This window comes from Manis javanica, chromosome 3, assembly GCF_040802235.1.
Source record: "Manis javanica isolate MJ-LG chromosome 3, MJ_LKY, whole genome shotgun sequence".
Taxonomy (NCBI): Eukaryota; Metazoa; Chordata; class Mammalia; order Pholidota; family Manidae; genus Manis; species Manis javanica.
In genome coordinates, this window is record NC_133158.1 from 155,171,933 (window position 1) to 155,186,302 (window position 14,370).

General features: G+C 37.9%; 1 protein-coding gene across 1 annotated transcript in view; it reads right to left on the reverse strand.

The window, feature by feature from the left end:
- Positions 1-543: 543 nt before the first annotated feature.
- Positions 544-14,370, reverse strand: part of CPB1 (carboxypeptidase B1) — a 32,608-nt gene continuing 18,781 nt past the window's right edge. The window contains exons 8-11 of the mRNA XM_017647088.3: positions 14,189-14,279; positions 13,326-13,528; positions 2,303-2,387; positions 544-825 (exon numbers count right to left, since the gene is read on the reverse strand). Coding sequence (XP_017502577.1) covers positions 638-825; positions 2,303-2,387; positions 13,326-13,528; positions 14,189-14,279 — 567 coding nt within the window. The 3' untranslated portion in view covers positions 544-637. The remainder of the gene's footprint in view (positions 826-2,302; positions 2,388-13,325; positions 13,529-14,188; positions 14,280-14,370) is intronic.

Below are 14,370 nucleotides of genomic sequence, written 5' to 3' on the forward strand. Positions count from 1 at the left end.
GTTTGCTTAGCACTTACTTGCTTAATGTCAATTCAATCCTGAATTATTAAATAATTAATTAAATATTGAACTATTTGTTTGGTATCTGTCTTCCTACATGGCTTATACAACCATGGGCAGAAATGTTATTTTTCTTTTCCATTGCTAAGTCCTCGGTTGCTTACAAAGTGGTTGGCATTGTAGACAGTTTACAAAATAACTGGAATGGGCTAAGCTGAAAGCTAAACCAAGGTGGTGTCTTTTTACCTATATTGAGTTTTATAATTCTGAATTTGTCCTTCTATTTCTTCTTCCTCACAAGTACCCCATTATAACCTGTGCATCTCTGCACTCTGCCAGTGTTGGCCAGCACCCCAAGGACTTTAACTCCTGGATGGCTGACCCAATATCATCACGTGGCTCATTAGTTATTTGTTTACATCGTTTACCCCCCACAGAAGTAGAGAATCTGTCAGATTTTCCAGTTACAATGATTCACTTTTATTATGATCAATATTAAAAGATCCAACTAGTTTAATAGACTTGGAAGCTTAAAAGAAAGATTGGGATTTGGAAAACATTTAGGCAAAAAAAAGAATTCAGGATAGAAAAGAAACAAAGAGTGAGCCCTTTGAAATAAGGCTCTTAGCATTCTTGACTAGTACAGATGTTCCAGGAGGTAGTTGGCGACATACTTGATTGCCAACATTGTCTCCTCACAGGTTGGCTGGATCTGGGATTCAGGGAGGGCAAAGCCATATCTGCCTTTATCCCGGAGTTCAAAGGTGAAGGAATATTTGATTCCTTGGTCATAAGCCCAGTCGTCAGAGCCCCCAGCAGCAGGATCTGAAATGTACAAATAACAGTTAGAAAACCACTTTAAATCTAGGCAGGAAATTTTAAAAAATGCCAGCTTCCTTTTAGAATTAGAAATGTTTCACTGTGCAAAATATTATAGATAGGCCACTTATCTAGAAAATTCGATCATAAGAGATATAGGTGCTGTTTAAAAAATTAGTTCAATTTTACCTCTAAACCTACTTAGTGGGAATGATGTGTTTAATGCCCCAGGAGGTATGTAATGTGTAATATAATATAAACTTGTCACTGTGCTTGTATGCCATGGTAAACTAAAAGGCATGTAATTTGCTTACAAAATATAATTTCTGGGGAAAAATATTTATCTTCTAGGAAAATAAGGAAAGCTCTATGATTATTGTTGATAGGAAAGAACTCCAAGCTCTGTAGAAAATATGCTAAATGATGAAATTGGAGCAGCCTGAGGGCAGGGTGGGGTCTTCATTTTTGCTTCCTCAGGGTCTAGCATGTGGTGTGGATAGATTGGGTGTTCATTCCGTTACTCATTCAGTTAACAGCAGGCGCTGGGCTCAACTCTGGCGATGCCACCGGGACAAAGGAAAGATGTGGCCCCTGCCTTCCAACAGCTTAAATGTAATAGAAAAAGAAGTCCCATTACACTAGTCTGAATAAAACATGTAAGAAGTTCACAATATATGAATAGGTGGTTATTTCTGCTAGAACACCCTTGAGACAATAGTGGACTCCATCTGATTGAAAGCAGTTTCAAAAAGGACAAGAATACGGAAAACAGTATTCTTCACAAGCTTAAAAAACCCTTAGGATTGGAGCCTCCCCAATTCAGTATTTACGTGAAATCTAAACTCTGGGGGGTCAGCCCCTACCTAATTCCCTCACCATGTCTCCATGTGTCTCTTGCTGCCTGCCTGCTCACAGCAAGGGACTGGTCAGAGGGGTCGACATTACCCCTTGCAAGTGGCTTGAGGCTTAAGTAGCCCTGTTTAGCCAGAAAAACACTCCTTTATGCTTCCTTCCAGAACTTTCCCTCCAGGTAAAGCTTCTGTGTCATTGTTCTGGGAAGTCACCCCTGACACTGCACAGCGGGTTGGGTGTGCTTGAGTGTGCTCTTGCCTGTGTGTCTGCCTGTCTCTGAGCTCCCTGATGCTCACTTTTCCTGCTTTGCTACTGTGGCTTCTTTGAAAACTGTGCTGGCCCCTCTTTTCCCCTTTTTCCTCCCCTTGTGCCATCTCTCCATCTTTCCTTCCTTTCTCCCCAGCATCCAGTGAAGGCCTGGAATGCAGTAGATACTCAATAGATGTTTGTAGAGAGAAAATGTTGAATTGGATTTTTTTCTCCCTTTTTTGCTGAACAGAAAACTGATGGCATATTTTATAAAAAATTCATGGTCAGGCAAAAGCCATGTGCTTGCAATGATCAGAAAGGAATCCATTTGTAGCCTTTTTAGGATGTGGTCTCTTTGCACAGTTGTGAAGCCAAGACTCACAGATTGTTGTAGCCCCTGGGCCGTACGTGTACTTGGTACCATGCAGTGTGGCAAGTTCTTTCACAGTAGCTTTAGCCAGGGTGTTCTGCAAAAGAACCAGCAGTGAGTGAGTGAATAGACAAAGTACTTACTGACAAACAGACAAATACCTGTACATTTCTGTAAGATGCTGAAAACGTGTAAGTCACAGTATGGGTTATTCAGTGCCCATCCCAATTTTTCCAGCTAATGTAGTTGTATGATCCGAGTGATTCTTGTGAAAGGATGTCTTCCCTAATAACCCCCCTAAGCACTCACTCGGAGCTTCCCTCTGTGATGCACAGAATGTGGCATATTGTATCCATACTATTTTCTGGCACCTCAGTCCTCAGGGACTTTTTCTGTCTTTTACCTCAGTGGTTCCCGGGTCAAGCCCAGGACTAGACACTTAATGGTTGTCCAGTTGGACACTGAGAATATTGGAACTCTGTAGATGATAAGCATTCTTCTTACCCTGTTATTTTAGAATTAAGTCCTTACATTTCTTCTTCTTCTTCTTCTTTTTAATATTGAGGTACATATAATAAAATGCACAAATCTTAGTACACAGATCAATGGATTTTACTAGTGTATACACCCATGTTACCATCACCCTTATCAAAATATCAGACATTTATTTTAAGTCATTGTTGCAGTAAAGCATGGGTCAGTGCAATAAGTTCTATTTTAGTCAGAGGACAATCTTTTACTATTTTTTTTAATTTTTATTTTACAAAGAGTTTAATTGATCTTTCCCCCTGGAATTCTTATTTAGGTTTGTTAAACATATTTTTGAAAACACTAGTTGAGGCTAGAGAACTGAGGCTATCGTGGTCTGTAACTGTCACAGGTATCACATTTATCGATGTAGTAAATGGCACTGTGTATTGAGAGTTAGGTCATGTCTCAATATTAGTTTGGCAACTCTGTCTCGTCTCTGAAGCTTGTAAGAGGAAAGAAGGAGGCAAGGGGGTCTTAAGAGTTGTACAAAGAGGTTGTCCTCCTATTTTACAGGCAAACAAACAAAAATCCAACAAATAAACATATAAAATAGCCCCAAACAAAACAAAAACCACCTAGAAATGTGGCAGGTTATAATGCCAAGATAAAGCTATGGGAGTTGAGGCAGGAATATTAGAAACTATATATATGAACGCTTGGATGGATGATCAGTGCACCATTCTGTGCTAGCACAGAAATGCTTGGGAATTGGCACTTCCAAGGATGAGGGGTAGTTGCATCTTGGAAGATTTTTAGACTGAAAAATTAGAGAACATTCTATTTATTAATGCAGAACATTTGAATTCCAGAATAAAAATGAAGTAGCAAGTATTATGTATTTTCTTTTTTTCTTAGAAACAATGTCACCCATTGCCCTCCTGCCCCCTGCAAGGAGAAGGGATCTGCCCCCAAGTGCTCCCTGCACCACAGATGTCCACTGACATACTGCCTGTTGAAATGACTTGAAAGGCAAGGCCTGACTTGGCTGTCTGAGGAATACAGATTTGAAAATCTGGTTACTTAGTATAGGACAATTAGCCATAATTCATTCTGGTTATGAAACTAGCAATATTTTGTACTCTAGCATCATAATGATGTTTTATCATATGCATGGAAACCTGTGAGGTTGGTGATAAAATCATAATAATCCTATTGTTACAAAGTAACAACTTCTCTTAGCCCTTATACTGATAGTAAGACCAGTGTAACAGAGTTTTACATCACATTGCCCAGGGCCTGGCTCTAGGACCTCAAGGATCCCAGCTCCCAAGGAGTTAATGCTTAATCAACCAAGTGGCAAGTTAGAAAATCTAAAAAGAATTATAAAACTTAAATCTTCATTTTCTGCTCCACAGAAATGATGTGATCAGTGTCTTAGAACTAACTTATTATTCTAACTTACTCTTCTGTAACTTGAAAATTTTAAGGTTTCACTCCTCTTTTTTCCAAACTGATAAACTAGTATGCACTTTCTCTTACAGCATAGAATCATTACAGCTGTGCTTCTAAAGGTACAGTTCCTATTGTTTAATCTCATTCTAACCCCCTTGGGGTTAGGTGTTCTCTCCTGTTAGCTTAGGGCCTATTGCTGACTGCAACCATAATAATCTATAAGCATTGTCTAATACTCAAAACAAATTTAAAGCCATCTTCAGAGATATGAAACATGGTGAGGTACTAATTCTCTTGGTAGGTAAACAGTATGTTTACAACTATCCTGTATCTTCTACCTGCCATTCCTCCAAGGACCTCTGCAGTTAGTTACTTTTCTGTATAGCAAAGCCTCTGATCCTAAGGCACTCTTACTCCGCCCTAGTTACCTTCCTCAAATTTTTCATCTGTTCTGATTTTTCCGACCCCTTAGGCCTTGTATTATTACTTTTAGTTGGTAGAATATGATTCTAAGTTCCAGGGATCCAAATACAGCATTGTGATTATATTTAACAGTACTGTATTATATACCTGGAGTTGTTATGAGAGGAGAGCTTTAATGTTCTCACCACCACCACAGAAGTGTAATTATGTGAGGTAAAGAGTATGTTAACTAATGTGGTAAACATTTTGCAATATATATGAGTAAGAAATCATCACACTGTATACCTTAAACTTGCACAATGTTATATGTCGATTATATTTCAATAAAGCTGGAAAAAAAAGAAATATGTATTCTTCAGGATTAGTTTGAAACGTGAAAAGTTATGAAGACTAGAGAAGATTTAAGACAAGAAGATCATTGTTATCAATTCAACTTCCGCATGTCAGTTGACCTTCAACCTTTACTGGTGTACATAATATTTGAGTTATCCGGCAAAACCAAAGGGCCCTACTTGTGATCTCTTATCTCTTTTGACTTACCAACTTCTCAGTTTAGTCACAACTACTGTTAGGGCCACACAAAAATGTTCAGTTTGCCATTCCTTAGAGTAATAACCAAGTGTTTCCTAAGCCTTCCTTGGCGTCTTCTGGAAACAGTTGCTCTGCCATAGATGCTGAAGCAGTATGTAAGGTTGATGTTAGCTTAAATAGGTCATCATGTTGTTCCTGCCCCCAGTGCACACACATTGCAGGGACATCTGGTCTGTGCCTCGGCCTCGGCTCTCCGTGTCCCCAGCTGCGTTCTCCTCTCCTCTCTGCCTCATCATCATCTTCTGAGCATCACCTCACCACCATACCTTTCAGTGGCTCTCTCTGCTTCTGCTGAATCCAGCCTCCCCTCTGGCATACCGGATGGGGCCTAGTCCCTCCCTTCCCTCTCAGGCTGCATCCCTGCTGCGCGTTCATTCCCACGTGCCTTCCAAGCACGGTTCCCTGAACTGCCTCTCTGTGCACCCTTCCCTGCCTTTACTTACCTCCATCACTTTGGGTACCCTTCTCCTTTCATTGGAATCCTCTTTCCCTTTTTGTTCACGTGGAGAATTGCTATTATTCCTACAGATTTGGTTTCCATGTCTTCCTCTTTGTGAAGCTGCCCCTACCTCCCTTAGAGAACACTGAGCCGTTTTCCTTGTGAGGGCTCACACCTCTATCAGAGTTCCTCTCTAGGCTATAATCAATTGTTTTTGCATCTATTTCCCCCCAGTGGAGTTCTTTGTAGGAAGGGATTCTTTTTTTTATTTTGTATCCTCAGCAGGTTGCATAGCCCCTAGCACCTGGTTGGCCCTTATTCTAGGACTTGAGGGCATTACAGATGGGCTTGGTTTGGTTGGGGGTGCAGGGTGTTGAGCTCTGCAAAGGATTAGCTGTGACCCACACCTGAGTGGGAGGTTGGGGATGCTTGTTGGAAGGGTGGTGTACCTCACAGTAATGGTTGGTGGGGTACCATATTTACACATTGGCCTCTGCTGTGCACCTTACTTATTTCCATTAATTAAAAAAAAAAAAGAAATCTGTGGACCCTTTCTCTCAGCCCAAGGCCAGGAGAGAAAAAAAGTCAGAAAAGGCATTAATCAACCAAAATATCATATTTTAAATTCCAATTATCTTTTCAAAAATCCCTGGAATCAGTGTTGGGTCTTTTTTTTTGAAGAGTTCAAATACTTTCACAAATGTTACCCATTTATCTTCCTAACATTATCTGTTCACATTTCATTGACACAGAGTTTTCTAGCAGCATGGAATGCCATGTGGGGCAGTATACTTGATGGGAATGTTCCAGCCAAGCTGGGTGACTGACCCCTGCCAGGAATAGAAGAAAGAGAGGTGATTCCTGCATTTGCTAAAATGTTAGAGAGGTAACCTTTTCCCTTGTTATAGTTCTGTAAAAAGGGACTAGGACAGCTGACAAGAGATCTGCAGAAGCAATAGCACATGAGAGGGCGTGATCCACATCTTGAAACTCCAGTTAATGCCACTTTCTATACAACTTATCATTTTAGGGACATCTTACATCCTTGCTCAATGAGTTCAAAATAAGAACTACCATTTACATAAAACCTTAGCCTTTACAAAAAGCTCGTGATAAGAGCTTGATATTTTTATCCCCATTTTACAGATAAAAGAACTGAAACTCAGAAAGGATAAAAGACCTTGCCCAGGGGCACACAGCCCCATAAGTGGCCGACTTGAGCTAGGTTCTTCTTGCTTTAAATCCTGCGCTCTTTTTCACTTCTTGTGGCCTTCAAATACTTCAAACGAAGTGTTGCTGGAGCTGGTTTTACCAATTGTAAAGAACAGAAGGAAACTAAATATAAATCAGCTCAGAGAAAACTTTGCTTTCAGTCAAGGCCAAACATGGCCAGCCTTTATTAATCCTCAGATAGGAGTTTCCTACCACTTACTATGCACCTGTTTTCTTAAAAGGACTTGGTCATAGTGCAAAAATGTCACACCTAACTCAAGGCCCAAGAGACAGAGGACCAACTAGTGTCATGTTTTTCAGGCTCTGAGCTCCAGGGGCTTGTGGGATGAATAAGGGAAGAGTGTTCTTTTCCACTGGCCTGTGTTCCCAGTTATCATGACTGGGAAGCCCCTGTCTTGTGACTGCTATAGGTCCTCACTGCAACCTCTACAAACACGGCCACTGTCATGGGGGTAGGGCTGCCTCTTCTGATCTTCCCCTGTCCAGCATCACAGCTCAAGGAAACAAAAGCCTCGAACTGACTCTGGGGTATAAACCAAGTCAAAGGAAGTTTTCTTCAGAACTTTGTTTCTAACTTGAAGTCCTGAGTTTTATTACCCCTCTGGTGAGTACATGTGATAATGGGAGCATCAGAAAGATCTTTAACTGCAGTTTCCTTCCTTCTGTCCTGTGATAATGGAAACTTACGTCAAGGGAGAAGTGAAAAATTTAACTTTTATAATTTTGTGCAGAGGAGAAGCTTGCAAGACCTACAGGCAAACACTGAGGAGAAAGCCTGTGGGACTTGAAAAAACAAATATGTTTCTAAGATAAAAGGAAGGATAAACAAGGGTTGGCTCTGGCCGAAAAGCCCTGGATTAGAGAAAGGCAAGGAGTTAGGGAAGGTCTTGGCTTAGGGGAGCAGAGCCTGGCCCTCTCGGCAGAGCTCGTGGGGAGTATGGGAATACTTTCACTGATGAAAACCAAATTTCTTCTTTGGCTGATACGTATACATATTTTTAAGCGCCTTAAAATTCAAGGAGAATGTGAAGCATGAATCAGCTGAAGTTGCAAGTCCAGAGATTTTTTTTTCTTTTTAGTGGAGGTGGTGTTTCTTCTAAATAAATATCAAAAAATAAGTGCTGTATAATAGGGATATACAGGGTCTCTTGTGTTTAAGATTTGCAAACACTGGCAACTATTTGTGAGGAGGGTGAAAGCCAGGACCTTTGGCCAGGAATGCGACTCTGTTCTTATCTTTGTTTAAAGCAGGGTTTCTCAACCTCAGCACTGCTGATGTGTGGGCTGGAGAATTCTTTGTGGGGGCTGTCCTGTGCCCTGCAGGACGCCTCTCAGCCTCCGATGCGCGGGGCTGGTAGCACTCCCACAGCTCTGACAAACACAACGTCTCCCTACCATTGCCAGATGTCCCCTGTGGGCAGGGATGGGAACAAAATTAGTTTAAAGGTAAGTCAGATAAAACGTGATCTTTCTCTGTGACCCAAGTTCTGCCCATCCATCAAGCTCAAAACAGTTTGTATCTCTCTTTAGAACTTTCATTGAATAACTTCATCACACATTGCCTGCCTTGAATTCCTACTGCAGTGCCTATTAGGAAATTCCCAATTCTGTGCTTCTCTTGCATGGTTTCTGATATTCAAGTCCTACCATTTCAATAGAATCCTATCTTCTCAATGGCAGTAACCATGATTTATGCTGAGCACTTAATAAGGTGCTCAGTGAAATTTCTTGTAGTTGCCTGATAAACCATATCCTGACCAGGCCCTGTAGCATTTTAACAGGCCAAGAAGTCACTTAAAATATATAATGGTAAATAAGTAGTAACTGGTTTTTCCGATCAAAGAAATTCTGCAACTATCATTTAAAAATATTTTGTTTTATAAGTGAGATTAGAAATTCTGAGAAAATTCGTGAAGTGAATGTTTATGCCGTAGCTTCTGGTAACCTGGACTGTGGCCTTATTACTCTTGTTATTCAGCAGGGACATGGCGACAGCTGTGACTGGGTGAGCACATGGCCCTGCAATTGTCCTCCTCCTAATTACGTTTCTTCACTCTGATTTTTATGTTTATCTCTAATCATGGTGTTGCTTTATGCTCACATGCTTGGGTGGAGCAGCAGATTTCTATCTTGGTGACTCACTATCTAAAACTTTAATTAAGAGGTGGTGAGGTGACACTGGACTGGAAGGTGTTAGACTTTAGAAATGGATTTCTGTCTTTTGGTCAAATTTAATTTTTCATAAAGACTGTCATTTTTCTCCTGGTTTATATATAGGCATAAAAATATGGGTCAGAATCATAAGGACTTAGCCCTGAGAAGTCAGGCATCTTAGCTGGACAGTATAAATCTTAGCAATGTCCAGGGACAGAGTAATAATAATGTATTTGCAAGGTGAAAGACTTTATTTGATGATTGCTCTTCTGCAGAACAGCTACATGGGGTAACAACATAGAACAGGGCCACACAAATATGTGTGTGTGTCTTTGGAAATTGGGACAGCCTAGGAAATTCTGTGTCTTCTGTGTGTGTGTCCCAAGGCTGTGTCTACTACTGGTGTTGGCTAGCCAAGCCTTCATTGTCGCAACTGGAAAAGGTGAAAGCAGAACTAGAGAAATCTAAGATTTCCAGATATAAAATTCTGTGCTTCTAATGTAGAAATGTGATGTTAGACACATGTCCTGAATCTGCACCTTTGTGTAGTGCATATAAGCTTTCTATTTGGTAAATCTGGAGAATGGGTTAGGATACTTAGTTGCCAGATATTATTCTGGGTTCTTGCTTTTTAATTTAGAAGTGGTATTATAATAATAATTTTTGTTATTACCAATGCCATGTAGGCCTCTCTGGGGGAAAGGTGGACCAAAGATTGGGAGCTTCTCCATGTTCAATAAATGCAAAAATATGGGTAGTTTTGGGAGCCTTTTCAATTGTATCTCCTAGTTTTTATTTTCTCTAACAATAAATAGGTCTTATAATTCAGTATTTCATTATCCTTTAGAATTTTGGAAATATAAGTATATATTTTTTCTGGGCCTTAAAACTTCCTTTGAAGATAAATGATAGTTTTATATTGAAGAAATTAACACTGAGGAACTGGACAGTTTATGAGCTATTGGAAACTCACAGGACATTTTGCATTCTTTCTTTAAATAATGTAGTATGTGTAAAAGCTATTTGCAAACTGGAAAGCATTATGTATGTGAGATACTTTTATGATTCTAAATATTTTTTACTGATCTGCTGAAGATACATATTTGGGTAGCCTTCTTCATAATCCATGCTATTGCTTCTCTTATTCTTTCATTTTATTGTTTTTTTGCATTCCCAACTCTGTCTTTCCTCCCTCTGAATGTTGTTTCATGATATGAATACTTGTCAGGTAATCTACCTGTAAGATCTTTCAGAAATGAAGCTACATAAATTTTTATGACTCAGATATCAAAAGATTTCTACTTATGACATGCCTAAATTTGGGCTGAGACTGCTAATGTAAGTACAGAGTAATTTCCTTCAGTTTTATTCTTTTTGAAGCACTTTTTTGGCTATAAATATGATCTTACAAGTTTTATAAGTATAAAGAAAATTAGAATCATCTATCTATATCTATCTATCTATCTATCTATCTATCTATCTATCTATCTATCTATCTATCTATCTATCTATCTATCTATCTATCTATCTATCTATCTATCTCTCCAAGCTGAATTCTGTGCAGGATGAAGTCTGCTTTGCATTCCCTTCAGGAAATTCTGAGTTACATATAAGATGGTAAGCCAAGAACTCATTAATCTTTTCCTACCTTTGTTTTTCTACAGTGGGGTCACATTTTCTAACTGAGGATTAATATGGAGGCACTAGATTTGGATGGAACATTCATCTTTCCAGCTCAGGACTTTTACTTTTTCCCCTTGATATTACATATAGAAACCATGAAAAAGCCAATATTTTTCTTTTTGGGAGACTCAAATTTTCTTTTGGCTATACATAGGTTTATTATAACATTATTAGTTTTAGTAAAATGTGCTTAGGAAGTAAATGAATTGGAATAATACAAAATAAGGAAACAATTGAAAGGATCTCTAGTCATTAAAAAGATTTAAGTTGCTTTGGGGTGCCAAGTGAGATTCAGATCCTGAATGAATCACATAATCAAATAACATCCACCTTTGATTTTACTAGTGGGATTTAAATATTTATTTGAAGATACTAGGTAGTAGTTCAATATAGAAAAAAATAATTGTAAATAAAGGTAACTTTAAAATCAATGCATGTGATGTAAGTGCAATTCAGTTTTTCTGCACTGTAGTCACCTTGTCTTATCATGCTATGGAAAAGATAAGTAACATGTACATTTCCTTGAATTTATTAGTTTTGTCATTATAAAAATAAACATCCAAGATAAGATTATTTTGTGATTTGTACCTTTTTTGAAAATAGATTATGAATGGCTTACTTCAATATAATTGCTTATTTCACTTCTTTGTTAATTAGAATTTAAGAACAATTTTGGAGGACATAATTTCTAATATCTCTTTTACTAGTATCTCTCTTTCTTTGATTTTAAATGAAGAAGTGCTTCTTAGAGAAGAGTTTCAGTGGCTCACATTTTGCTGGAATGCTTTCATACCGCTTGGGGCACATGTGAGTTGGCCCACTAACCCCACTAACTCTGACTGTTGGGTTTTTTCCATAGGAAATAGCAAAAATTATTCATGAGATTCTAAAGAGAATTTATTTGATTCTTTTTTAAAAAGGATAATTCATAGACTTTAGAGTAGCCTAATGGTACATTATTATTGTATGGAGCCAGCTGGGCTATAAAGCTTTCATTGCTAAAAGTGCTTAAGCTCATTTCCAAAATAAGGAAAAGTATTAAAACTTTGTGAAGCAGCACATTTGCAAAGAACACTTTTAAAGCTTTTCTCTTGCATTTGTTTTTTAGAATTTGTATTTAAAACTAGTTGCTATTGAGCAAACTGGGTATATTGGTTACTTTTATACTTACTCTGGTTTATAATTTTAATTTTAGTATTTTACTCATTAATTAATAGTGCTAACTATCATGACTTTGTCATTTTCTCTTATGATACAGTACAGTTTAAACATATTCACATGAATTAAGCAAACAGCATACCCCCACCTCCTCTCCTCTGGTGACCAGAAATCTAGGACTAGAATTAGGAGCTGACCACACCTATCTCTGGGACAGCAGGCCTGTGAGCACCTGGGAACACTTACAGATCAAGCATAGCTGGAAAACTGAAATATTTAATGGTTCCAACTGATGATGTTTTCCTTTGTTTTTGGCTACGGGTAAGGAAAATGGGAAGGTTTTTGAAAAATAATTTTTTTTTTTTAAAGAAAAGGTCTTGGCCAACTATTGGCCATCAATTCTAAGAGGCTGAGTTATTTTTCCATTTTGCTCTTCACAAAATATTTACAGCATTACGTGTTTTAGTTGGTCTCTGAGAGACTGAATTTAAAAGTACAAAACAACAATGACCAGTTATTAAAGTTACTGGGTCTCCAAATTAATGCATTTAGGGAAGTCAAATATCTGTGTCATTGTCTAAGTGCAATAAGTTTTTTTTGGCATAACCCAAATGCTTTAAATCTTAGGCATGTTCTTTTTAGATGATTGGTCCAACTTTTGGCAGCCAGATGTTTCATAAATTAAAAGAAATATTGTTTGAAGGATTCAAACCTGCTTATTTAAAAAATTTATGCATTGATGTATGATATTTGTTAATGTGAATGTTATAAAACTCTTACATTACTTAAATGTTCATGTGGTCATATCTCAATTCTCCAACAAAATTGCTAGTTGTTAGAGTCAGGGATATTTATAACATTTCTTTGCATTATTTTCTGTATCTAGTAAGGACCCATTTACATCGTTTGTTCATTGATTGATTGACTTTTGTATCTCACCTGTTCAAAAAGTGAAATAAGCAATTTTAGGATCTCATTACTTAACCTAGTATCAGCCAAATGTGCCAAATTCCTAATGATACCTGCTATGCTCTGCCTATGTCAAATCTTGCTCAGGGCAATTTGACAACATTGACTTTTTGATTAAGATTATGTATGAGATCAAGGAACTTTGTTGATTATTCTAGATGCACGTGAAATCATCATGTGAGTTAGTATTGTGGTGAAGCAAGAGGAAGTGGAACTATTGACATTTTTAAGATTAGTGAGGATGCCACATGTTGAGATTGTTGCCTGCATCAAAATACATTTCTTTTAGCTAATTCATCTAGCCAACTTCAGATTCCTTGTAAATCTGCAGTAAGATTTTTGCTTCTACTACCAAAAATCAATCATGGGACTTCCAGAAATTGTTCTGATCATTTTTCTTCAGGAATAGAATTTTAAAAATTTCAACCATGAAATACAATATCTACTACCATGACTACTTACCAACTCAACATTGTTTTCTCCGAGTTTGTAAGCATAGGAGTAAGGGTAGAGCATCATCTGGGAGTAGGAGTGGATTGTTAGGTAGGCTTTGATGGAAGAGAGGTTGTTGCGGATGAAATCAGCCAGGGCCTTGGTTTCTTTTTCAGACTCTGCAGTAGGTCCACAGTAAGTCTCATCACAGGGGTTTTCAGAGGCTCCAATTGCTGAAAAAAAGCTTATATTGTTATTAATGGCAAATGATCATCTACTGAAATTCTCACAGGTGTGTTTCAAACTTTCTTGGAGAGTTAAAAATAAGTTGTTTTCAGACAGTCCTTATAATTGTCCTTATGTAGGTATACATTATAACAGATGTATATACATTTATTCATAAGATTAGGGTTGTAAGTTTAAACTAATAGGGTAGAAAGTTGTGTGTGGAATCACCAATATGTCCCTGTGTAGTAGTATACAATGAGATCAATATAGTGTAAGAAAATTAATAAGTAGAGGACAAACTAATATCCATGAGAAATTTCCATGTTACTTCATCATTTTCTGAGAGTTTTGAATCACAAAATTATAATTATATCACAATTTTAATTAAATAATTATTTAATAACTTTCTCCTCTAGACTGTACATTTCACAAGTAGTAGGATTATGTCTGCTTTGTTTAGTTTTATGTTTTCAGCATCTAGCACAGCTCAGAACACAAAATTGATTGAATAAATTAACTGTTTATTGTCTGTGCTTTCAGAAAGTTGGAACTCTAAAATACAAAATTTTAAACTTTTCCTTGTCTTAGACACTGTTGTATTTTCCTGTTATGTTTCCTCCTATGCTTTCAATAGATGCGTGCAAAATTGTCAGCCAGATACTTACAGCACCAGCCAGCATCAAAATTTCTGTTAGGGTCTGTGCCGATGCAGGTACTTCCAGCATGGGTAGAGCGGGTCTTCCTCCACATTCGGTTCTGAAAATAGATTACATGGTTAGGACAAGTATAATAAAAAGTGGTTGGTTTTAAACCATTTTAAAGTGGTTTCATCAGCCCCCCTCAATGT